The following is a 22,810-nucleotide window of genomic DNA, read 5'->3' on the forward strand; positions in this document are numbered from 1 at the left end:
CGAGGGTGATCTTGAATATCGGCAGGGCCCTCTCCATGAGAGGGATCACCCTCTGCGATGACGGCCGCCGCCGTCAACCCCTTCTTCGCTAGATGCTCCAGCGCGTCGGTGAGGACTCCTAGCTTGGCTTGTTGTGCTGGGGGCGACACCCCCCAGTCCCACTTCGGTGGTCCCTCCCGGAGTACCCTGTTGGTGAATGCCGGGAGCACGCCGCTGTAGTTCCGAAGGTAGAACCACCCTCGACTCCACTCGGCGTTGTTCGTCGTCATCTTGCTGTGGATGTACAAATTCTTCCAGTACGGGCGCACGTGCAGCGTCAGGCCACCGGCGCGCTCAAACCGCTTCGGCTGGCCCCGCGCGTTCTCGATGAAGAGCTTGCCGTGGAATAGATGGATCCAAAGATCCCAATGGGCCTCGATGCCGAGGTACCCCTCGCAGACGGCGACGAAGACCGCCGCCTGCGAGATGGAGTTGGGGCTGAAGTTATGCAGCTCCGCTCCGTAGTACTCGCATAACGCCCGCATGAACCTGTAGACGGGGACGCCAAAGCCTCGCTCATGAAGACGCACGAAGCTCACAACGTAGCCCTGGAGAGGCTTCGGCTTGGTCTCCTCTGGCAGCGGGCAGATCCACGCCGGCGCCCCCGAGTCGGGGTTCAGCGACAGCAGCCGGTCGGCTACCAATTGCTCCAGAACCGCCACGGTGGCGGAGGACCTCCCCCACGGCAATGGCTCCTGGACATCTGACATTTCTCCGAGTCGAGGGGGGATGTGGGAATGAAGGCTCCGGGATGGCTAAGGTGTGCTCTCACTCTTCTTCTTCTTCCTCCTTTCGCTCTTGGCTGTGCGCTCAGGATGCAGGGGAGGCGGAGAAGGCAAAGCGAGACGAAGGCAAATGGCCAGGTGAGCCTAAACAACCCCTTCCTCTTCGTTTTTATTCACCATGACGGGCGGGTCCGCCGCCACAACCCGAATCTACCGCATTGAATACGGTAGATTTCGCTGTCGCTGACGGCCGGGCCCCGCGGCTGCAGAGTCTCCCACGTGCGCACATAGCAATAATTGCGGCACGGTAACCGGCGGGCACGGCTCGACTGTTGCACTATCCCATCCGTCAGCCACAGCCCACGCCGCTTCGTCTGCCCGAGGCTGCCGCCTGAAAAGGCGCACCCGCGCTGCACCGCACGAATCGGGCCACGTCGCCCACAAACAGCGGAAGACTCGCGCGCATGACTCGCGACTCCGCGTCGTTCTCGAATCATGATGGAATATTCCTTCTGGGGTCTCTTCACCCTCGAAGGGATCGCATTCCGAGGCCTTACTGATCAGGGGTTCGAAGCCTGGCCCGTCGGCAGTTCGACAGGCGCTCCAGATCGCCAGAGTCAGGGACTACATGGATGTTCCGTACAAGCCACCCTCAAACGCGGAGTTCGAGACATCCTACACAGTGTTCAAGGCCAGTCGAGGGTGCCTAGTAGGGGAATCCCATCGAGGGAGAGCATCGAGCCCTCGGACCCCATCGAACGGGTCCGAGCCCCGCCTAGCAAACCTTCGCAAGCGCTCTATGAGACGTGTCCATGGACCGCGTGCCGACCCTTATCGAACAGGGCACGGACGTCTGCTTGAACTACCTGCTAATAGCTCACCGAAGCAGCCATAGATTGCGGCCCGGGCATGGGTAGCATGGTGCGCTTCACCCCTCCTCCCTGCGAAAGGGCGATGAGGGTCGTAATCGAAGACGAGGGTTTCCCTTGAATGCCTTCACATGGGCCTAGGCTCGGGGGCTCCTCGCACATCACGGTTCAGACCGCACCCTCGAATAAGCCAACGACTGTCGATTGTGAAGCTCCGCGTGTCTAACCAAGTCCCCTACTATCAACGCGTACCCGCCTGATGGTTAAGCTAAACGCCGGGTCGTTGTACCAGCACTGAGAATGCCGAGGCTGGCTGAAAGAGTGCCGATGCCGGCTAAAAAAGACGCTGGACGGCCACCCCAGTGAAGAAACCCAGTGGGGCGACATTTATAGCCCTTGGACGAGTACAAACACATATTCGGGGGCTGTAACCCTCTGTACATCCCTATACCCTCGGTCATCCTCCCCGTAAAGGAGAAAGGGACTTTATTACTCAACGCAAATAAAGATTACAAAGGGTTACCAGCGCGAAGCCGTCGAAAGATACAAACACATTGCCACCTACGTGGCAATTTTCCCTGTCTTGGGGAGGAGCGAGCAACGAAGAAAGGCACCGAGCACCTGGCTGACGCGACGGCCAGGTTGCTAGGGATGAGAGGAACAGCCCCCAGGCCGCACGGGTCCGCGGGATGCTCCCCTCACAAGCTTTCTTCTAGCATCTCCTCCACCGAAGACTACGCAGGGGGTCGAGCTGGCGGACAGCACCCTCCGCACCGTCTCCCCGAGAGCAACCTTCTTGCCGGGGGGGGGGGGCGATGCGAAGAACAGCCAGCAAACCTGGCACTAACGCCATGGTAAGGCATCTCCATCCCCCTTCAGGCTAGGGGACATCGCAGGAGCAGGACCCCACGGACCCAATGCTCTTCTAGTGATCCCACTGAAGCTGAGGGATGGTGCGCACGCCCTCTCCGTCTTTCTCCTGCCGCTCGCAAGCATTCTTCTAGCACCAAAGCTTAAAAAGGCCAGGCCACCCCATCTGGGGGCCGGTCACGAAAGGCAAAGAAAAACATTACAAGACTTAGGCAATGCTGGAAGAAAGACCAGGGAAGTTGGAGAGGAAAGGGAACCCCACGACCCCTATTTATAGCTGCGTCAGGCACCAAGCTTCAAGCCTGTCGAAGGACAAGGGCTTGGACCACCCGTGATGGCACGGCCCTCCACAAACGGAAGATGCCCTCGGTTATCGCGCCGAGACGAGACCGAACAAAATAAAGCCTAGTCCCTGGACGCTGAGCGGCTCATGATCGGCCCAGGCCGACCGCCCCCGAACGGCGCGTCGCAAGGCAACCAGGGAAATCGGGGCTGAGACCTTGGGCGCGGGACAGCATGACGGAAGCACCAGTTGCTGAGCAGCAGGTGCCATCATCCGCCCTTGCCCGCTTAGCACTCTGATGCATCCCGTCCCCGGAACAAACAAAACAAAAAGGCTCGTGCCTCGAAGTACTCTCCCCACAGACGCACTACCCTGACCGACGAGTTGTCACATCTGCCGGGCTGGCGCTCAGGCGCGCCTGGTGGGTGCACGGCATTGACCGATCACGTCAAGGGGAAAATTGCCGAATTACCCTTTGGTCGAATCCCTTGACTCGACCAAAGCCTCGGGGGCTACTGTCGGGTACCATGATTAGGGACACCCTAATCGGGGTACTAAGATCACTCTAAAAAACGCAAACACTTGTTAAGGCTACCGGGCTCACGAAGGCTCACGGCCTCCTTCCAATCTGGAAGAAAGGAAATGACTCAAAGAAGCCCAGCATACGGCCCATTTGCACCCCTCTCGGGCCCACGAGATGATTTTCGCCTCGCTCGAGGGCTCCCATCAGGACCCTCGACTGCGCCCCGCATCTCCGGCTCGCTCGAGGGTAGCGAATCTACCCTTGAGCGGGCAAATCATCTCCGCCTCGCTCGAGAGCTGCGAACCTCCCTCGAGCAGGTAACTCATCTCCGCCTCGCTCGAGGCCACCCCTCGGTGTAAGGGACAAACGGCCCTACCGCTCAACCGCCCGTCGTACGGAGGCATTGAATGCCAACCACTCTTCCACAGTGCTCAGGACAGACGGCGTCAGGCTGCCATTCCCCACAGTGGCTGTGACCGGAGTCCCATCCGCCAACTCCAGTCACTGCTCCGCTATCCCGGATGCTATGGCAGCACTGTGGGACCTACGACGCGGGACGCGGCGTGCTCGACACTGCTCCCCGTATTATTCTACAAACTCCGCCCGTCCGGAATCCACCTCATCACACGTATGGCCCCGGACCCGCCTCCAGCTTGGGAAGGGATCCAGCGACGCCACGTACCCCTCCAAGAGGAAAGCCCGGCGCTAAGTAGCCGGAGGCCCGGACCTCCGTCCTCGAGGGGTTCGGGACCTCCACGCAACCCTCGGACCTCCTTAGTGCTCACACCGGCACTCTATCCAGAGGGGTCCGGGACCGCCGCATGCCCCTCCACCGCTGGAGCACGCAGGACCCTGACCTGCAAGGCCCACTGAATGCCACATCTGGAGGACTGAACATCCTACAGCGACGACCACACTGCCTGCTGGGGTTGGCAGGACACCAGCGCGATCTCCGCAAGACCACGGAGGACATCCAAGACGACTGCCACGCCCGATGTCATGCCCCACAGTGTACTTTCTATAGTGTTCGACTACTGCACCCCCGCGATTCGGGGGAGGACGACGACTTCCACGTTCCCCCACTCATGTACACCGCCCCTCCTTATGACTATAAAAGAAGGAGGCAGGCTTCCTTTAAGGGGGATGGTCACCCACACTCGCGATCATCGTCACACTCTCAGCACCACTGAGCACTCACCTCAACCGACTCCTCTTCTAGCAAAGACTTGGGAGCCTCCCTCCCTCTCTCGCCACGCTTGTACCCCCTACTATAAGCACTCCGGGTGCAGGATAATACAGTGCCCTCGCACACCCCCTTTGCTGGACGTATGGCCCCGCGGCCGGAACCAGGATAAACCCGTGCGTTACTGTGTTGCCTCTTGCATCAACATCTGGGACGAGGAAACACGCAACATTTACTAGTTGGGATCCGGACCCCCGGGTCAGGGCACCGACACGTAGCTTTAACGCCGTTATAGCCTTATCCTTATATCAGTGCTACTGTTTTGGTCTTTTGGACAACTGGATATTTGATTGTATGAATTTTCTTATATTGTCAGCTTAAGTAATGTTCCCGTAGTGTCAGTGTTTTGCCGTCGGGTTCTCCGAGGGGTATCCCGAGGAGAGTGGTTATGAGTAGGGACTCGCCGAGATCAGAACGCGGTGGTGCAAGGAACACAAGGATTTAGATAGGTTCGGGCCGCCAGAGCGTAATACCCTACGTCCTGTGTGGTGGTTTGTATTCCCTCTGGTATTGTTCGATCTTTTGGAGGGGTCCCTACTCGCCCTTATATAGTCTGGGGGAACAGGGTTACATGGAAAGTTCTAGCCGAGTACGTTTAGAGTCCTACTCCGAGTGGGTCGGGTAGTTTCCTTGTACTTAGGCTAGTTCTACTGTTGTACGAGTAGTTACAGTAGAGGTAGGGCGTGCCCATGCAGTATTCCCTACTCTAGAATATTTCATGCCCGTGAGCAGTCCTGCTGCCCCAGGTCTGACAAGCCCCCGAGCTCTTCGTAGTCTAGTCTTGCAGGCGTTGAGTACTTCTGAAGATGTCCATCGGGTGCTTTCGAGTACTTTTGGAATCCATTGCACAGATTCGAAGTCCTTTGAGTGCCTTGAGTAGTCTTCCGAGTACTTCCCTAGCTGCATCGAGACTATGAGGTGCTCTAGCTCCGAATTTCTCCTTCTGATATGGTGCGTGATGTGCTCGCGCTCCATATGGAGTAGCCTCCGAGCCTTAGCTTGAACCGATGGATCAGGTTGAGGGTCATCTCTGTCTTCAGGTCTGTTTTTGAAAAAAGTTTACCATTTATGATACATGTCTCGCAACCCCCGAGCCTTGACTTGAAATCCGTCGATTTAGGGTTAAGGAACCCAAACCGAGGCATTCTTTGTGACCTTTGGTTTTTCTAGTATTTCCGGAAATGCCATTGTCCTGATTATTTAACAGTGGTGATCCGATCTGCGTTTTCATCTGCTCTTGTCTGAGACCAACTCCTCAACCTTCTGTCTTCTCTTGATTTCTCAGCCCCCGAGCATATGCGTGAGAAGCGACTTGTGACCTTCCGAATGGCGCCGAAGAGGTCCAGGCGTCAGAGATCTGAGAAGGAGGCGACGATTGCGGACGGTTGGAGGAAAAGTAAGTGTCGATTGCATTGACCTCTACTTCCAGCACCGTGTCGACAAGAAGGTGCCCATCGAGGTCACGGTGAGTATTTTTTTTTATCTCGATCGGAATAGCAGCATGCCACTGCACTAATAGAAAACGAAGAAGAAAAGTTTGACACTATATATGACACACACTACGTTCCAGGATTACATTCACGATACAAAAGGAATTAAGAACCAGACCTGACCTAAATACTTATAAGGGCTCCAACGGCAGTAAAAAAGGATAGCCCTTTTGCCCCCAACAAACTTCAAATTAAGAACTGCTTCGATTCCTCTGCAGCAGGCAGCAAGGCAGTTGCTTAGCTCGGGGAAGTACAATTGAAAATGGAACAATTTAGATGTTTCTATATGATCGCTATGCTCGGGGGATGATGAGGGAATTCAGCCCTTGCTTAATCTGATCATCACTCACCCATCTGCTGACTTTGCTCTGAAAATTATCGAAGGAGTGTTATAGGCTGTATTGCCAAAGCTTGCAAGAAACCTCTGAAATAACAGAGAAGGTCAAGGTGAGGGGACGACCTTCTCCGGCCACTATTTGATTTCTCATTAGTTTAATAGCTGTGACTTGTGAGCATCAAGGTTGAAAGTCAGGGGAATACTAGCTCCACAGTGAAACTATGACAGTGATGTTGGTTGGTAGAGAATGGTTTTGAAGAAGTCCATCTCTATTATTAATGAGTGGTTAGAAAATATTAAGCCACGAATGGTTGCGTAGAATCCGTACTGCACTGTGTAAGGCATCAACTATATTTTTAGCTTATTCATGAATTTGTTTTCCTTGTCAGATTGGTGAACTCAAGAAGCTAGTCGATGAAGGGAAGATAAAATATATCGGGTTATCTGAACCATCCGCATCCACAATAAGAAGAGCTCATGCAGTCCATCCTATATCTGCAGTTCAGATTGAGTGGTCGCTATGGTCCAGAGATGTGGAAGAAGAAGTGATTCCTACTTGCAGGTATTCACGGACAGTGAAACATAAGAGTTGTACCGTAAAAAAATTGAAAATTTGAAATTTTGAATTATGTACTTTCCGTGACAATTTCAGAGAACTTGGAATTGGGATCGTGGCTTACAGTCCACTGGGCAGACGGTTCTTTTCTAATGGGTCAAAAATGGTTGAGTCACTGTCCGACGATGACTACCGCAAGGTGAACTCCAACTGATACCTATGGAAATTGATTGAGCTCCACTAGCAAGTTAATTTATATTTATCCATTATTTTTTACTTTTCAACTCATTTTGGAGATATTTCATGAATTTGTTGGTCAATTTTACTACATTGTAAGCATAACCTAAAAATGTGTGTATTTACCATTTCCTTGATCTCAGATACCTTTTTGGATCCTGCTCGTCCATTTCTATGTATATCAGTATATAATGGTTCCATATAAAAAGAATCATATATAGAAATGTGATTAATTAATTGCTTGTTTCTAACGGGAATTTCATACTTCTCCAGTTTATTCCTCGATATCAACCAGAGAATCTCGACAAGAACATCCAGATATTTGAGCGTGTCAACGCGATGGCAGCAAGAAAAGGATGCTCCACATCACAACTCGCATTGGCTTGGGTTCACCATCAGGGAAGCGATGTTTGCCCGATACCAAGCACAACAAAAATTCAGAATTTCAATGACAACGTTGGAGCACTGTCTGTGAAGCTGACACCAGAGGAGATGGCTGAGCTGGAGTCATATGCTGCAGGTGAAGTCCAGGGAGACCGGAACGCTGTACTTATGGACATCATATGGAAGGATTCCGACACCCCGCCATTGTCATCTTGGAAACTTGAGTAGCGAGATTACATGTATCTTCAACTGCGTTTGTTGCCGTACCTTTAAATGTGTAGTTGAAGCTTAAATAGTTGAAACCCCTGGTGGCTGGTGTGATGAATAAGCTGGTTTCGTATATCTGTAATTCAACTTTAAAACCCCTGGTGCTCTGAATAAGCATGTGCACTGTATTGTAGTCGGTGCTCATTGAAGTATTGAACTGAATTTTGAATAAAAAACTGTGAAATCGGATCTTTTCTACGTTGATTCACCTCATCTATTTGGGCCAGACCATTGTCAGCACACATGAACCATAAATATAAGCCTAATCTTCTTTCTGAAGAAAAAGAGTTTATGGGCTTCTTGTGGGCTCTCTCTTCTTGATGAAAGGAACAAATATAATAGAAGGCCCTAGCCCAGATAAGTATAGAGGCCCACTATACGTTCATTATTGGTTCATCATGGATCTTTCGGTTCACTTAGCTCTTCTGCCATGATCTCAACAAAAAAAAAACTTAGCTCTTCTGCCTTCCCTAAAAAAAAAACTCTTCTGTCCCTTTTCTGCAAAAAAGATGGTTTTGGAGTATCAAGCTGGTAAGTTTTGTTGTCTTTTGGATGACATTATTCGATTGGGACTTCGGCCTAGGGAGAAACCCAGTTCTGAAATTTTGAAATAAAGCCAGTAACTACTTTCTGTCAACCACAATTAACATGGTTAATTAGTCCTTTGCTAATGGTTTCCGATGATACCTACTTCAGCGTTGCAAGGTTAAATAGTACAGTTAATAGTAAGTCAAATATTTAACATTAAAAATTTACAATATATCAAATGCATGTTTGTTTGATCACTTTCCAGCCACTGACTACAATATATAGAATTACTATTTACAAATTCCATCATACTCTGTTCATGTGAGCCCGTAATATACATGTATAAGAGGAATTATATAACTTTGTGTACATAATACCCAACAAAATTATGCAAAAGAAGAAAGGGATAAAAGGTACCAGACAAATCTGTACTGCAGTTCCAACTCTCTGAAGAATAAACTTTGCTGCTTGCAATTTCACATAGAAGCGAGCTTTTCATTTCTTAAGATTACAAAAGAGGAACTGCGAAATAAATCTAACAAGGAAATAACCTATTAGAAAAGCTTCAGTTCGCCCTCCATCTGTGTGCTAAGTAATACAATAAAGGAAAGCTTCAATTCCTACTACATCTATGTGCTGAGTAATAGACTGCACTTACCACTTGGCATGAGAGACATCTAGGTGAAAATGGTCATTGTTTGCAGGTGATGACTCAATAATTACTGGTTCCTTATAGGTAATATAATCTGGACAAAAATATCTAGGAGGAGACAGCATCCATAAATTTTAAGAACATGGTGGACATAAATAAGGCATGCTGTCATACGGTCCACATGGCATAGACATATGTGATCCATGAGATGGAAACGACATTGTCATCGCAGAATAACTCCATAGCCGATTCTGATCATGGAATTTTTGTTTAGGAACAGATTTTATTTGCTTCGAATTTTTAGGTCAACAAACAACATTGACATTCGCTTCCCTTTTGGATTTACCTGAAAGCACTCTATGAATAGGCTTCGGCTTTTACTTTTGATGTTCGCTATGACCTTTGGCTTGAACTGTTTTCCAAAAACCGATCTCAGGTTTCTTTGGCTTTAACATCTTAGGTTTAGACTTATTTTTTGATCTGATGTCTAAGCCAATATTTGACTATTTAGAATTAGAATAGGATTTTCAGCTTTTAAGATTGGCTGTTCTGAACTTAATCAGTCATGAACAAGACATGAATCTTTGAGTTGTTGCCCCCCCCCCCCTCCAGAATAGAAGCGCTTCACTAGAAGGATTTGTATCAATAATTTTGGTTTAAGACGGACGAATTAGATCTTTGCTTTTATGGACAACAACACAAGTAGATCCTCATTGCAAGGATTAATAATACATTCATCACTAACAAAATCTAGATCCTCATTATCCTCCTCATTGATCAAATAGTTCCCATAGTTGGATAGAAAATCAGATACAGTACATGAGGATTTCATCTCTTTTAGTAAGTCAATGGTGGATGGTGGCTGCCACTCATTTATCTTGATGATGCCTTGCTCTGTTTTACGATAACAGGATAGAAATAACCTTTCATCCGTCCGATTACGCTCTTGCCGATACTCCTCAAGTAGTTCTTCATATAATGTCGTATTGTTAGAGTTTGACAAATCGGCCATGATAACCTAATTCTTGGTCCCCAGCGGAGTCGCCAAAATATGGCTCCGATTTAGGGCCAACACACGAGAGCACATGTGCAGCATGTAGCGACTCTCCTTGCAGCGCCGCAGCACCAATCGGTTAGACCGATATGGTGGACCGGTCAGACCAGTCTCGTTGAGGCAACCCGACAAGGATCGAACGAACGCTTACCCGGGAGGGACCCCGTAGGGGCAGGAGCACCTTGGGTCGCCCTAGGCTTGGCAGGCCAGCTAGGCCGTCTTCAAACGTCAAGGAGATGAAGGAAGAACAGAATGTTGAGGTTGGAAAAGCTAGAGTAAAGAAAAAAAGGTAAAGACAATGAAAGATAAATGTATTTGATAGATTCGATTGAGTGTTGTGTCCCCTCAATTGGCCGTGGCCTTTTACATTTATAGAGTGGGGAGGTCTATACCATGGGAGGTCTATACCATGGGAGGTCGAAAATATGTTAAAACTGACATAGAATCAACTTACAGACCTAATTTGGACTAAACTGCTAAAAACCTGTCAGACCGGTCACCAAATCCGGTCAGACCAGATTTACTTAGATAGGGAAACTTGCAGGTGACCATATAACCGTTTCGATCGTCTCAACGAGGGCTTCATCTTAGTGCACTCAAACTCATGATTTGACCTCATCTTAATTCTGTTTTGAATTCTTTTTTGGCTCATTGATGAAATCATGTCTAGAATATCCCAAAACGATCTCCCTATCCTGCACAGCAGTCATACATGCCAAACTTGCAAAAATAATAGGAGTTAATATTAAATTGGCTATTTTGACCTTTATCTTGCTTATGCCAATGTTGAGTGTCAACAATTAGACACATGAAAATTGGAGTCCTTAGCGCAGCCTTGAGATGTTCTCCATTACTTCATAGGTGGTTCATTGTGTCCGTACTTGTACATGTAAAATGGCCCGGCAAAGCTTTGAGAAGGGACATTGGAAAAAAGGTGTTCCGAGGCTTGCGACTTTAATTTGGCTCCTTTCCTGCATATCAAGAATACACTGGACCACCTCCCTTCCTGATCCCTTCTCTGCCAGGAGTGTTCTAGCTCCATGCCGTTTGCTCTCCACACATGTTTCACATACTTGCAGCCAAGAAACAGATGCCCCCCATCCTCATTCAGCCCATTACACGTCACACATCTTGTGTCAAGTTCAATCCCTAGCCGTTCTAAGTTCATTCTCACTGCTAAAGTATTGCGTGCCATACGCCAGACAAAGTGCTTGATCTTAATTACTCGGGCAGTTCATCTTCCACAATCTCTTCCAGTGCTGTTCCTCCATCGAGTTTCCACTGGATGATGAGGCATGTCCTCTACTTCGCTCCCTCTTCTTTGTAGAGCTCTCTGAACTTTGTACGTAATGCCACACGAGCAGATCATCAAGATCAGGATGCATAGGAATACGAGCAGATCATCGTAATCCTGTCTTTCATTTGGTGATGTGTGACTTGGACGACCCTCCTCTTCATCGGCGTGATGGCTTTCAATTAATTTGTTCCAAGCCAGGAGTACACAACCTCGGAGGCTCGGATTAGGTAAGCCACAACTACTCACGAAATGTGAATGGTGTCGAAAGATCCTGTGATATAAAATTTCTAATTATCAGTCCAAAGCATACATTGCACTATAAAAATATCAAGGCCATTAACAACAACACAACATATACAAAGAAGTAAAATCCACCGGCCTAATAATAAACTCAGCACTATGGTACGTAGACCCTAAGAAAAGCACTCAGTTTTTTTAAGACAGGAGGAAATAGGGTCACCACTACTGGAGGAAAATCATTGAAAAATACCTAACCGCTACATGGTGCCCCAGTACTTGCTAGGTGACCCAAAAAGCTGCAACAGTTAGTGATAATGATGCCAAGGGCGGCTATTTGCCGACACCACTATGTTGGGTCATCTATATCTGCAATTATTGAAGCAGTAATGGTACAGATAAATAAAATTACACATAAGCCACACCTTGACATCCTTGGGGCATGCACCACTACAACCACCCCATCACCATCGGTTCCAAATCCCCATTGACCGCCGGTTCGGGAGGGGAGGGGGGATTAGAGTCGGCGGTGATGGAGTGCAGCATCACTACGGGATCTAGTTAAAAAAACAAAACAAAGGAGAAAAACTTGCTCGTGCCGCCTGCGTGCCTCCTTGCCCCACGCTAATACCCGCCGCGGACCTACGCGCTAGCAGCGCCGCCTCACCTCACGCACTGCTGCCCGCCATTCTGTAGGGGAGGGGCGGCAAAGGATGTGCCAGCGGGGAAGAAGCGAGGGGGGGCATGGAGAGGGAAGGGGTGGCTGGGAGATGGGAGGGGTGATGGGAAGGAGTGGTGGGTGGAAGGGGGGATGGTAGGGAGGAGCAGCAGCGGTGATGCAGCGGTTTTGCAGTATTTGGGAAGAGCGTTCATATACATAGTCATGCGCCGGGAATGTAGGCTTCGACTAAACCTCATCCACAAATATATCAAGCCTGTGTCGTCTGGGATCTTGCATATATCATCTGGATAGGTCATATACCATTGCACCGACACCACTTACTTATACTGTCAGTTTAACTGGTGCTACTGAGTTTTCTTCATAGTTAATCTCCAATTGCACTGTCCAATGCACTGACGCTTATAATATTCATGCCGTCGGTTCAACCGATGCATGTATTCATGTTGTACTTGTCCAACTCGTCGTGCCTATCATTTAAATTGGACATCTTGACAGCGAATTGGACATTTAGACTATAGATTATACTTCATCCATGGGATCTAGAAATTATACAAACTTGAGCTCACAAACACGTTAATCCCATTGATTATGTTGTCACACAACCACCAAGTCACAAACTATGGCCTAATGAGGTCATGTTTCTTACATGGAGTGTTACCAAAACCCAAAGCTACCATACCAACCCCATCCTAAATCCTAACCAGAATTCTTTGCCGAAGGTGAGAAGGGAGGGACAAAGAAGCAAACCCACGGTGTGGCAAGAAAATTTGAGTATTGGTACGTTGTTTAGGATTTCCCTTTAAAAAATGAGATTTCAAGGGGGCCTGTTTCTTAATTTAAATTTACTTATTTCCAGTGTGGGCCACAGTATAAATTTATTTGTTTATTGTTCGTACACAAGCGACTTGTATACCAACTTTCATCGTACCAAAACCACCATCATGCTCAGAACCACAAAAGCCGCCGGGTGACCTATTGCCTGACGCATCATTGGCCAACCAATAGCATTATAAATTGAGCCACCGATAAGCCCACTTCACTCAATACTCAAACCAGTGTTCAGCAGCCAGCTCTCAGGTAGCAAAGAGCAGACATCTAGCCAACTAGCTTGGAGTAGAAGTCCGGTCAGCCAGCCATGGCTGCAGTTCCGGTGACGGTGCCGCGCATGAAGCTGGGGTCGCAGGGGTTGGAGGTCTCGGCGCTTGGCCTCGGCTGCATGGGCATGTCCGCCTACTACGGCCCGCCGAAGCCTGAGCCGGACATGATCGCGCTCATCCACCACGCCGTCGCCGCCGGCGTCACCCTCCTCGACACCTCCGACGTCTACGGCCCTCACACCAACGAGATCCTCCTTGGCAAGGCTCTGCAGGGTGGGGTGAGGGAGAAGGTGCAGCTGGCCACCAAGTTCGGCATACGCCTGGGCGTCGACGACGGCACCCGTGAGATCCGCGGGGACCCGGCGTACGTTCGCGCCGCGTGCGAGGGCAGCCTCAAGCGGTTGGGCGTGGACTGCATCGACCTCTACTACCAGCATCGCATCGACACAAGGGTACCCATCGAGGTCACGGTGAGGATATACACTTTCATGCTCATCAGATAAAATTTCATACGGATACAAAAGTTCAAGGGGTGTCTTTGGCACCTATTTACTTCATTGCAGAATAGATCCTCTGGTAATTCTTCTATACTATATGTGGGACTAGAATGGGTGACCCGAGAGGGGAGTGAATGGGAGCCTTCAAAACTCAGTGAAAAAGCTGACTCCAATTCACTACCCAGAACCCTCTCTTCTAATCGCCAGAATAACACGAGTCAACTAGTGTGACACGCTTTCTAGAAACAATTAGGAACACTTGACTCAAAGCGGAAGCGACACTGAAGACACGGCAAAAGAAAACTTGCACTAGAGGAGAAGCAAAACTATCTCTAAAACACCCTAACTAATCAACAGTAACTAGCGAGAGTGAAAACTAAATAAAGCTAGCTAACTACACATGCAAAAAACTCTAAGAATTTGACTAAGCAAGGAGATTAACAAGTATCAGCAGCAACAAAAGATAATAAATTAAGGCACGAATTAAGTGCTCGTGAGAGAAACAAAACAAAAACAAAGAGAACAGCATACTCACCTTGCTTAGTGATGAGCTGCCTGTCTTGCAGCTTGGCCCGAGCACTCCATGGGTGGGCTGCACGATGCTCACTTTTGGGCCGCCTGCCCTGCGAGCCTGGTTGGCACCTGGGCCGCCTGCTGGGCTGCAGCACGTCTGCTGGACGGCCTGCCCCGCACGCACTCGCGTGAGCGTGCCTGCTGCAGCTGTGCTCGCCACCGTATCTCAAAAAAAAAAAAAATGCTCGCCACCGCCCCAAGCGCTGCGCCGCCGCATGCGCGAGTTCGCTGCTGCCGGCTGCTACCGCAGGCCACGCCACACGACCGTCGCGCTGCGCGTTGCCTAGCAGCAAGCGCTGCTGAGCGAGCCCCTGCTCAAGAACAGAGAGGAGAGAAAGGAGGAAAATGAGAGGAACTCCGGATCTTCAAATTCCAATAACTCACTCAAATCATAACGATTCGAAACGAAACTCAAGCCATAAAATCAGAACGACTAGGACTAACAGATCCATGAAAAATTTCGAAAAAACAGTGGAGTAAAAACATGTGAATCGAAAATCGCAAAAAAAGAAAAACAAAGGGAATATGAGGATGAACTCAAAAATCACACAGATCTTGATGCCCAGAGGACAAAAGTAGGTTAGAGCCTCCATTTTCTACAAAATCTCCAACAAATCCTAACACGAAAATTACAAGAAAAAGAAAAAATCAGGGGAGGAGAAGAGAGAGATCTCCAACTAGCTATGCCTATTAATAAGAGATCTTTGGCGAATGACTAAAATACCCCTATGCTAATAACTATGGTAACCGCCCATGCAAGGCAAAACGGTCCATATTTTTATAAGAGCAATGGACGGACGCCGTCTTCATGACTTTACTTCGCATCGGCGCAAGCTTCGCGATGGTGCCACATGACCTCTGACTCGGCCATCGTCCTCGCCAACTCGGACCACGTCGCCACATCCTTCTTCATGCTTCCTTGTCAATCCGTGCACCATGTAGGCCGCCCGCGACTCCGCCTGACCTCTTCAGATCCCTCGGTCCAAATATACTCTTGTTCTCCCCCGAACCTTTCACTTGGTCTTCACCTACTTGTCCTTCACCTCACGCCGTCGACTGCCACGTCGCACCCTGTACCTGTGCTTCACAATCAAGGCAAGCATAAATACACAACGAGTGTCAATCACTCATTACAACAGCACTGGTCCTCACTATCTTTGAGTTTTGCCCAATTTATTTTGCATTATCTCATCTTCTTTTCAATCGCTCGGGAATTCTGTTCTACTTTCAAGCTAAGGGTTTGTCAAACTTGAAAGACCGGTGAGTATATATTTTCAGAAAAAAATGAACTTGAAGAAAATCATTCAAAGTTTCAGAACGAGAAAATGGTCTCCGATACTCCTGCCTGCACTTTGCAGGACTCGATTATTTTAATTTGCAGTTGTATCCAATAAATAGCCTATAATACTGATATGAAAAATAAGCTCGTATTCTTGGCATCTACAGGTAGGTGAACTCAAGAAACTAGTCGAAGAGGGTAAGATAAAATACATTGGCCTGTCAGAAGCATCGGCGTCGACCATCAGGAGGGCGCACGCAATTCACCCAATCACCGCTGTCCAGATGGAGTGGTCTCTCTGGTCAAGAGATGTTCAAGCAGAAATAATCCCAACTTGCAGGTCTTTCCATGACCTACCTTTGAGTAACTGAAAGTATCTGTACTATTGTCTTATTCAGAAATATCCACCTTGTTCTGACAATTTCAGGGAGCTTGGCATTGGAATAGTCGCATATAGTCCACTAGGCAGAGGGTTCTTGTCAAGCGGGCCTAACCTGGTCAACACGCTTTCTGATCAAGATTTCCGCAAGGTCTACATCTCTTAACTAGCTTGGTACAACATATTATCTCAGCACCATTTAGCCTTTCCAATGAACCATGCATCCTATGCATTTTTCAGGATTTGCCTAGGTTTCAGCCAGAAAACCTAGAGAAGAATGCCTTGATATTTGAGAAAGTGAATGCAATGGCGGTAAGGAAGGGGTGCAGGCCATCTCAGCTGGCGTTGGCATGGGTTGACCACCAGGGACCTGATGTCTGCCCCATACCTGGGACAACAAAGATTGAGAATTTCAACAATAATGTGGCGGCCTTGTCCGTGAAGCTCACGCCTGAAGACATGGCTGAGCTCGAGTCCTATGCCTCGGTGGATGTCCAGGGTGATCGCTACCATGACTTCCTCAACACCTGGAAGGATTCTGAGACTCCTCCCTTGTCCTCCTGGAAGGCTGAGTAACAGCTACTTACGTGGACGGTCTGATACATGAGGCTATGTTATGCTACCTGGTGTTGTTTTCACGACGTTCCTTGGTGTTGGCAAATCAATGGCAACATTTGTGAGTTGGGTGATACTCGTGTATGATGGCGAGGTTGTGCTTTCGCATAAAAAAATGAGAAATAAATTAATAATGCAATGTATGAATAAGTTGCTAAAGGAGAATGCTACTATATTTGTGGCCCTAAGTCAAGCAATCAGTTGCCACATCTCTATGCATCGGTGCGCTTCCTTCTTTATCTGAAACATATTTGACTCTTGTTACAAGTTCCCTATGCTAAGAGGGAAAAACAGATACTTCCCCAAATTATCTGAGTCCCTCATGTAATCTTGTTCTATTTCCTTCTTCTTGTACCCTTATATATATATATGTATATATATATATGTATATATATATATATGTATATATATATATGTATATATATATGTATATATATGTATATATATATGTATATATATGTATATATATATATGTATATATATATATGTATATATTATATATATATATATATATATATATATATATATATATATATATATATATATATAGTAGGTGTCTTACCTCTACCGTACTACTCAAATAATGTTAATAAATCGTGGGAATTTCTACATCAGTGACAAAAGTTTAGAGAAATAAATAGAAGATTTTACTATGGCAAACTTAGGTCTTGCATACTTTTAGAAGTACAGTTGTTCGGAACATTTCCACATTACGATGAAGTGATCCATGTCTGAATAAAAAATCACCTTTCAGTGAGTAGAAGGCTGAGGGGCGAGGCACACAAATAAATGGTAAAGTCTTCAATGTGCGAACACTTGGCTGGTGGCTATCTGCAACCAGCAGAGTATATAAAAAACAACTTTGTGCTACCTGAAGCTTAGAGAAAGACTCTACCTTTTCAACACAATGAGGTAAGCAGCATTATAACTTCGTCTCTGATCTCACTATATCGTCGTGGTCGTAGAGAATCAGTGTTCCCGCGCTCATATTATTCTACCTGTGAATTTTGGGGAGAAATTTGATAATATTCCACTGGCCAGGTACGTTGACGGATGGATACATCTAACTTTTAGTATGGCATACAAAGGTTTTCTATTAAATTGCGAGAAGAAGACTAAACTATCTTCATCTTCAGGAACAACAAAAACAGAAAGATTATTCAATCTGGAATAAAAATAAATCTTACCATAGGTCTGTTAATTGAGATCCTACATTAGAAGTGCACTAAGGGTCTATGCCATCCCACATATTAGCGATGCCGCCTTCATGGTGTGTTAATCGACCCCCCCCCCCCCCCCCGAGATTTATCAGAAGTATAAATTAGGCACAATGTGATCTTTCCAATCATAATGGGAAACCAGATATTCAAAGAGATCGTTACAACATTTATTTGCATGTACTCTGATGGTGGCAACTATATGCAAATACATTTATCACTCAGATAACAGTAAACATTTCTAATTCCCTTTCCAAGATGACAGAGGAGGGGTCTCGGAATCCTTCCAGGTATTCAGAAATGTGCTGTGATACCGGTCACCTTGGACATCATCCATGGCGGCATAGGACTCAAGCTCTGCCATCACCTCGGGCGTGAGCTTCACCGACAACGCTCCCAGGTTCTGGTTGAAGTTGTTTATCTTTGTGGTTCCAGGTATGGGGCAGACATCGGTTCCCTGATGGTGAACCCAGGCTAGTGCGAGCTGCGATGACGTGCATCCTTTCCTTGCGGCCATCTCACTGACACGCTCAAATATGAGTGCGTTCTTCTCCAGGTTCTCTGGCTGAAACCTTGGTAGATTCTGAAAGACAACGGGATTGAATTAAGATTTGAGTGAAAGGATGAATTCATGAACAGTAGGCAAATTGCCCAATTATAGTTCTTAGATACATCATGGATAGTTCACCTTGCGATAATCGTTGTCGGGCAGTTCCTTGACCAGTTTGGCTCCACCGGAGAAAAACCCTCTGCCTAATGGACTGTATGCGACGATCCCAATGCCAAGTTCTCTGAAATCATCAGAACACGAAGAGAGTTCAGAACATATATAGTATCTTACAATCCATTCCAATAATAAAACAGAGTCTTGTTTCTTCTCCTGCAATGCAATACACTCTGTACCTGCACGTTGGGATTATATCTTGCTCTACATCTCGTGACCAGAGAGACAACTCCAGCTGGACGGCGGTGATCGGGTGAACTGCGTGCGCTCTCCTGATTGTTGATGCAGACGCTTCGGACAGCCCGATGTACTTTATCTTCCCTTCTTCAACCAGCTTCTTGAGCTCACCAATCTGCACGACAAATCCAGCAATCCATGCTAAGAAGGAAACAAGCAAGAAAGCTCAACGTGCAGCAGCAACCAACGGCAACGTGACACTACTCACCGTGACCTCGACGGGCACCGTGGTGTCAATCCGGTGCTGGTAGTAGAGGTCGATGCAGCTGACGCCGAGCCGGCGGAGGCTGCCCTCGCACGCCGCGCGCACGTACGCCGGGTCGCCGCGCACCCCCCTCACGTCCGGCGTGATGCCGAACTTGGTGGCGAGCTGCACCTTCCCCCTCACCTCACCCACCTGCAGCGCCGTGCCGAGGAGGGCCTCGTTGGTGTGAGGCCCGTAGACGTCGGAGGTGTCGAGGAAGGTGACCCCCGCGGCGACGGCGTGGTGGAGGAGCGCCACCATGTCGGCCTCCGGCTTGCGCTCCCCGTACGCCATGGACATGCCCATGCAGCCGAGGCCCTGCGCCGAGACCTCCAGCCCCTGGGAGCCCAGCTTCATCCGCGGCACCGTCACCGGAGCAGCAGCCATCCCCTGCACGTACGGTTGCGCCACCAGTGGATGCTATTTTGCTGCCTGCGACTGTCGGCCGGCTTCTGTGTTCCTGCTGCTGCGGTTACCACCAGAGATCAGCTGGGTTATTTGTAGGCCGTTGTTGGCGTCACGGAGTAGGACACATGGGCGACGGGAATTCAAGCAAGAAAGTCAAAGGCTTCCTGTCTAATTAGTCTTCAGGAAACTTGCAGCCGCCGGCGCGTCATGGCTTAGGTCACGGCCGCAAATTAAAGTTTTTCAGGGGCTAAACGAACACGATATTTTCGGTGGCCGTCTACATATACTTTTGACTCTTTCTTTTTCCAACAGCTACCAATCAACAAGCTCAGACAGATCCAGTGATAAATCAAAGTCTTGATAACTATTAGTGACGTGGCAGTAGGGGTGGAATCGAGCCGAGCCTCGACTTTTTTCGAGTTTTCTTCGAAATCAATATATTCGTATTTATTATAGTCTCCCGCGTTGTTTGATATGCAACTTCAAATCAAGCATAACAAGCCGAGCCGAGCCTGCCAAAATTGACTTTTGTTCCAAATCAACTAATCTTTATTAAAAAAAAACGAACGTAATCGGAGCAATTTTGAAACGAGCCACCGAGCCAGCTTAACGAGCTTTTTTTCCAGCCCTACGTGGCAGCGGATGGGGACAGCAATCCCATATGGCCTGGCACCCATAGGGAGACATAGGGATCCTTCAAAGTGATGACAACCATCCCATCCTTCTGCGTGCATAATCGAACCAGTGATTAATGCACGTTCATGCCTGCGAGTTGCTAATATGTGATAAGCAGTATTACTGAAATTGATAGCTGTTTCATGTTTAGTACATATAAAGTTGTCTTGAAGAAGTGTATTAGTATATCGGGAGTAAAATAAATTATTCTGATTATTCTTGCAGGATTGGTATTATTTTTTGTTCGTGTAATTGGTTCATCCATTTCTAACTGTGCAAGAAGGAAAGGTCTTTGTAGAAGGTTATATTTAACATAACTAGCATTCAATTGCATATAGTAATTAGAGGAAACGAAAAGAGAGTAGTAGTTGATATCTAATGAGCATTTGTGTTTCCATTCCTATAGAACATAAAGGACCCTTAGAGCATCTCCAAGAACTCTTGTATCCGTGAATAGCTAAAATTCTTATATAGTTATTATGTAAAACAAAATAGCTAGCGAAAAAGGGATGAAATCTAACAACTTCACCAAAATTCAAAAAGGGATGACTAGCACTCAGCGCTAGGCAAATATGCCCAGCGGCACCCCCTAAATAGAAAAGGATGATGGAGTTTTTTTTGTCTTCCTTTTGTTTTAGAAAACTCACTCAAGATACAAGAGCTCTTGGAGATTCTCTTGGCTCTGCAAAGGAGACTAAAAGTCTCGGTCTTTAGTGTGGTAAATAACTAGTATTGGTGCTTGGACAACTACTAACAAGGATCTTTAGTAGAGCCGGTACCAAAAGGGGCGTCACTGCATGCACGATGGCGTTCCATCCAACTGGTACTAAAAGGTTTCCCCTTTTTCTCTATTTTAATTTTCTTTCAAACTATTAGTATTATTTATTTATTCATAGAATTATTACATGTACCTGAGTTATACTGTATTATACATCCTTTAATCATGATTGAGTTGAAATAATATATAAAAATAAATAAATTTCATGACCAATAATCATGTACTTAAGTATATAAAAATATAGTACTTGTTATTTAAACATATTAATATTTACAAAAATGTATAAGTATATAAAATATCATTGGGTTCGAATCGCGTTGGCCGCGTAGCACACGAAAAATGCTATGACTTTTCGATTTTGATGGAGCGGATGGGTGGCTATGGGGTGGGGTCCTCCCTGATTATTTTTTTATTTTTAAAATCAGTTTTCTGAAAAAAATTTGCCACGTGCTTTTTAGTACTCGGTAAACCTTTTGTCGTGTGCCCGAGAAACGACCCACGGCAAAATGCCTCTTTGCCGGCCGTTGTATGCCGTGGGTCATGGCAAATGACTCCACTCCGGTAGTGCAATAGGAGAATTCAGCCGGCACTAAAAGGGGCGGTACGATGCACGATGGCGTTCCCAACGGCTACTAAAAGGTTTACCCTTTTTCTCTATTTTAATTTTCTTTCAAATTTTTATCATTACCTATTTATTCATAGAATTATTACATGTACCTGAGTTGATTGAGTTGAAATAATATATAAAAATAAATAAATTTCATGACCAATAATCATGTAATTAACTATATAAAAATATAGTACTAGCTAGTTATTTAAACATATTAATATTTACAAAAATGTATAAGAATATAAAATATCATAATGTTATCCGATTACCATGGTTTTAAATAGCCGGCTATAGCCCTGCTATAGCTCCGCTATAGCCTTTTTAAAGGGTTCCCGCTACGCTATTGGTATTTGTGCCGCTATGGCAGCTATGGATGCTAAATTGGGCTATAGCTGCGCTAAATGGCGTATCTTTAATGCCGCTATAGCCTTATCCTTATATCAGTGCTACTGTTTTGGTCTTTTGGACAACTGGATATTTGATTGTATGAATTTTATTATATTGTCAACTTAAGTAATGTTCCCGTAGTGTCAGTGTTTTACCGTCGGGTTCTCCGAGGGGTATCCCGAGGAGAGTGGTTATGAGTAGGGACTCGCCGAGATCAGAATGCGATGGTGCAAGGAACACAAGGATTTAGACAGGTTCGGGCCGCCGGAGCGTAATACCCTATGTCCTGTGTGGTGTTTTGTATTCCCTCTGGTATTGTTCAATCTTTTGGAGGGGTCCCTGCTCGCCCTTATATAGTCTGGAGGAACATGGTTACATGGAAAGTCCTAACCGAGTACATTTAGAGTCCTACTCCGAGTGGGTCGGGTAGTTTCCTTGTACTTAGGCTAGTTCTACTGCTGTACGAGTAGTTACAGTAGAGGTAGGGCGTGCCCATGCAGTATTCCCTACTCTAGAATATTTCATGCCCGTGAGCAGTCCTGCTGCCCCAGGTCTGACAAGCCCCCGAGCTCCTCGTAGTCGAGTCTTGCAGGCGTTGAGTACTTCTGAAGATGTCCATCGGGTGCTTTCGAGTACTTCTGGAATCCATTGCGCAGGTTCGAAGTCCTTTGAGTGCCTTGAGTAGTCTTCCAAGCACTTCCCTAGCTGCATCGAGGCTATGAGGTGCTCTAGCTCCGAATTTCTCCTTTTGATTTGGTGCGTGATGTGCTCGCGCTCCATATGGAGTAGCCCCCGAGCCTTAGGTTGAACCGATGGA

At 47.1% G+C, this 22,810-nt stretch overlaps 3 protein-coding genes across 3 annotated transcripts; 2 read left to right on the forward strand and 1 right to left on the reverse strand.

Moving 5' to 3' along the window:
* The first annotated feature begins 894 nt into the window (after positions 1–894).
* Positions 895–7,901, forward strand: LOC120640022 (probable aldo-keto reductase 2). Its single transcript, XM_039915923.1, has 5 exons — positions 895–902; positions 5,891–6,017; positions 6,769–6,941; positions 7,032–7,134; positions 7,446–7,901. The coding sequence occupies exons 1-5, from the start codon at positions 895–897 to the stop codon at positions 7,782–7,784; spliced, it is 750 nt and encodes a 249-aa protein (XP_039771857.1). The 3' UTR covers positions 7,785–7,901.
* Positions 7,902–13,351: 5,450 nt separating this feature from the next.
* On the forward strand, positions 13,352–16,878 carry LOC120640564 (probable aldo-keto reductase 2). Its single transcript, XM_039916435.1, has 4 exons — positions 13,352–13,840; positions 15,887–16,059; positions 16,147–16,249; positions 16,339–16,878. The coding sequence occupies exons 1-4, from the start codon at positions 13,409–13,411 to the stop codon at positions 16,672–16,674; spliced, it is 1,044 nt and encodes a 347-aa protein (XP_039772369.1). The 5' UTR covers positions 13,352–13,408; the 3' UTR covers positions 16,675–16,878.
* Positions 16,879–18,046: 1,168 nt separating this feature from the next.
* On the reverse strand, positions 18,047–19,747 carry LOC120640566 (probable aldo-keto reductase 3). The gene is made up of 4 exons (XM_039916437.1): positions 19,100–19,747; positions 18,834–19,006; positions 18,619–18,721; positions 18,047–18,513 (listed from the first exon to the last, which is right to left on the reverse strand). The coding sequence occupies exons 1-4, from the start codon at positions 19,520–19,522 to the stop codon at positions 18,172–18,174; spliced, it is 1,041 nt and encodes a 346-aa protein (XP_039772371.1). The 5' UTR covers positions 19,523–19,747; the 3' UTR covers positions 18,047–18,171.
* Between the last annotated feature and the right edge of the window lie 3,063 nt (positions 19,748–22,810).

The sequence above is a fragment of the Panicum virgatum genome, chromosome 7K (genome assembly GCF_016808335.1).
Source record: "Panicum virgatum strain AP13 chromosome 7K, P.virgatum_v5, whole genome shotgun sequence".
NCBI lineage: Eukaryota > Viridiplantae > Streptophyta > Magnoliopsida > Poales > Poaceae > Panicum > Panicum virgatum.

Coding starts and splice junctions, on each gene's coding strand:
- LOC120640022 (XM_039915923.1), top strand. Junction 6,018..6,768: donor AGGTGCCCATCGAGGTCACG/GTGAGTATTTTT, acceptor TTTCCTTGTCAG/ATTGGTGAACTCAAGAAGCT. Junction 6,942..7,031: donor GAAGTGATTCCTACTTGCAG/GTATTCACGGAC, acceptor TGACAATTTCAG/AGAACTTGGAATTGGGATCG.
- LOC120640564 (XM_039916435.1), top strand. CDS start 13,409: ATGGCTGCAGTTCCGGTGACGGTGCCGCGCATGAAGCTGGGGTCGCAG. Junction 13,841..15,886: donor GGGTACCCATCGAGGTCACG/GTGAGGATATAC, acceptor TGGCATCTACAG/GTAGGTGAACTCAAGAAACT. Junction 16,060..16,146: donor GAAATAATCCCAACTTGCAG/GTCTTTCCATGA, acceptor TGACAATTTCAG/GGAGCTTGGCATTGGAATAG.
- LOC120640566 (XM_039916437.1), bottom strand. CDS start 19,522: ATGGCTGCTGCTCCGGTGACGGTGCCGCGGATGAAGCTGGGCTCCCAG. Junction 19,007..19,099: donor CGGTGCCCGTCGAGGTCACG/GTGAGTAGTGTC, acceptor TTTGTCGTGCAG/ATTGGTGAGCTCAAGAAGCT. Junction 18,722..18,833: donor GATATAATCCCAACGTGCAG/GTACAGAGTGTA, acceptor TGATGATTTCAG/AGAACTTGGCATTGGGATCG.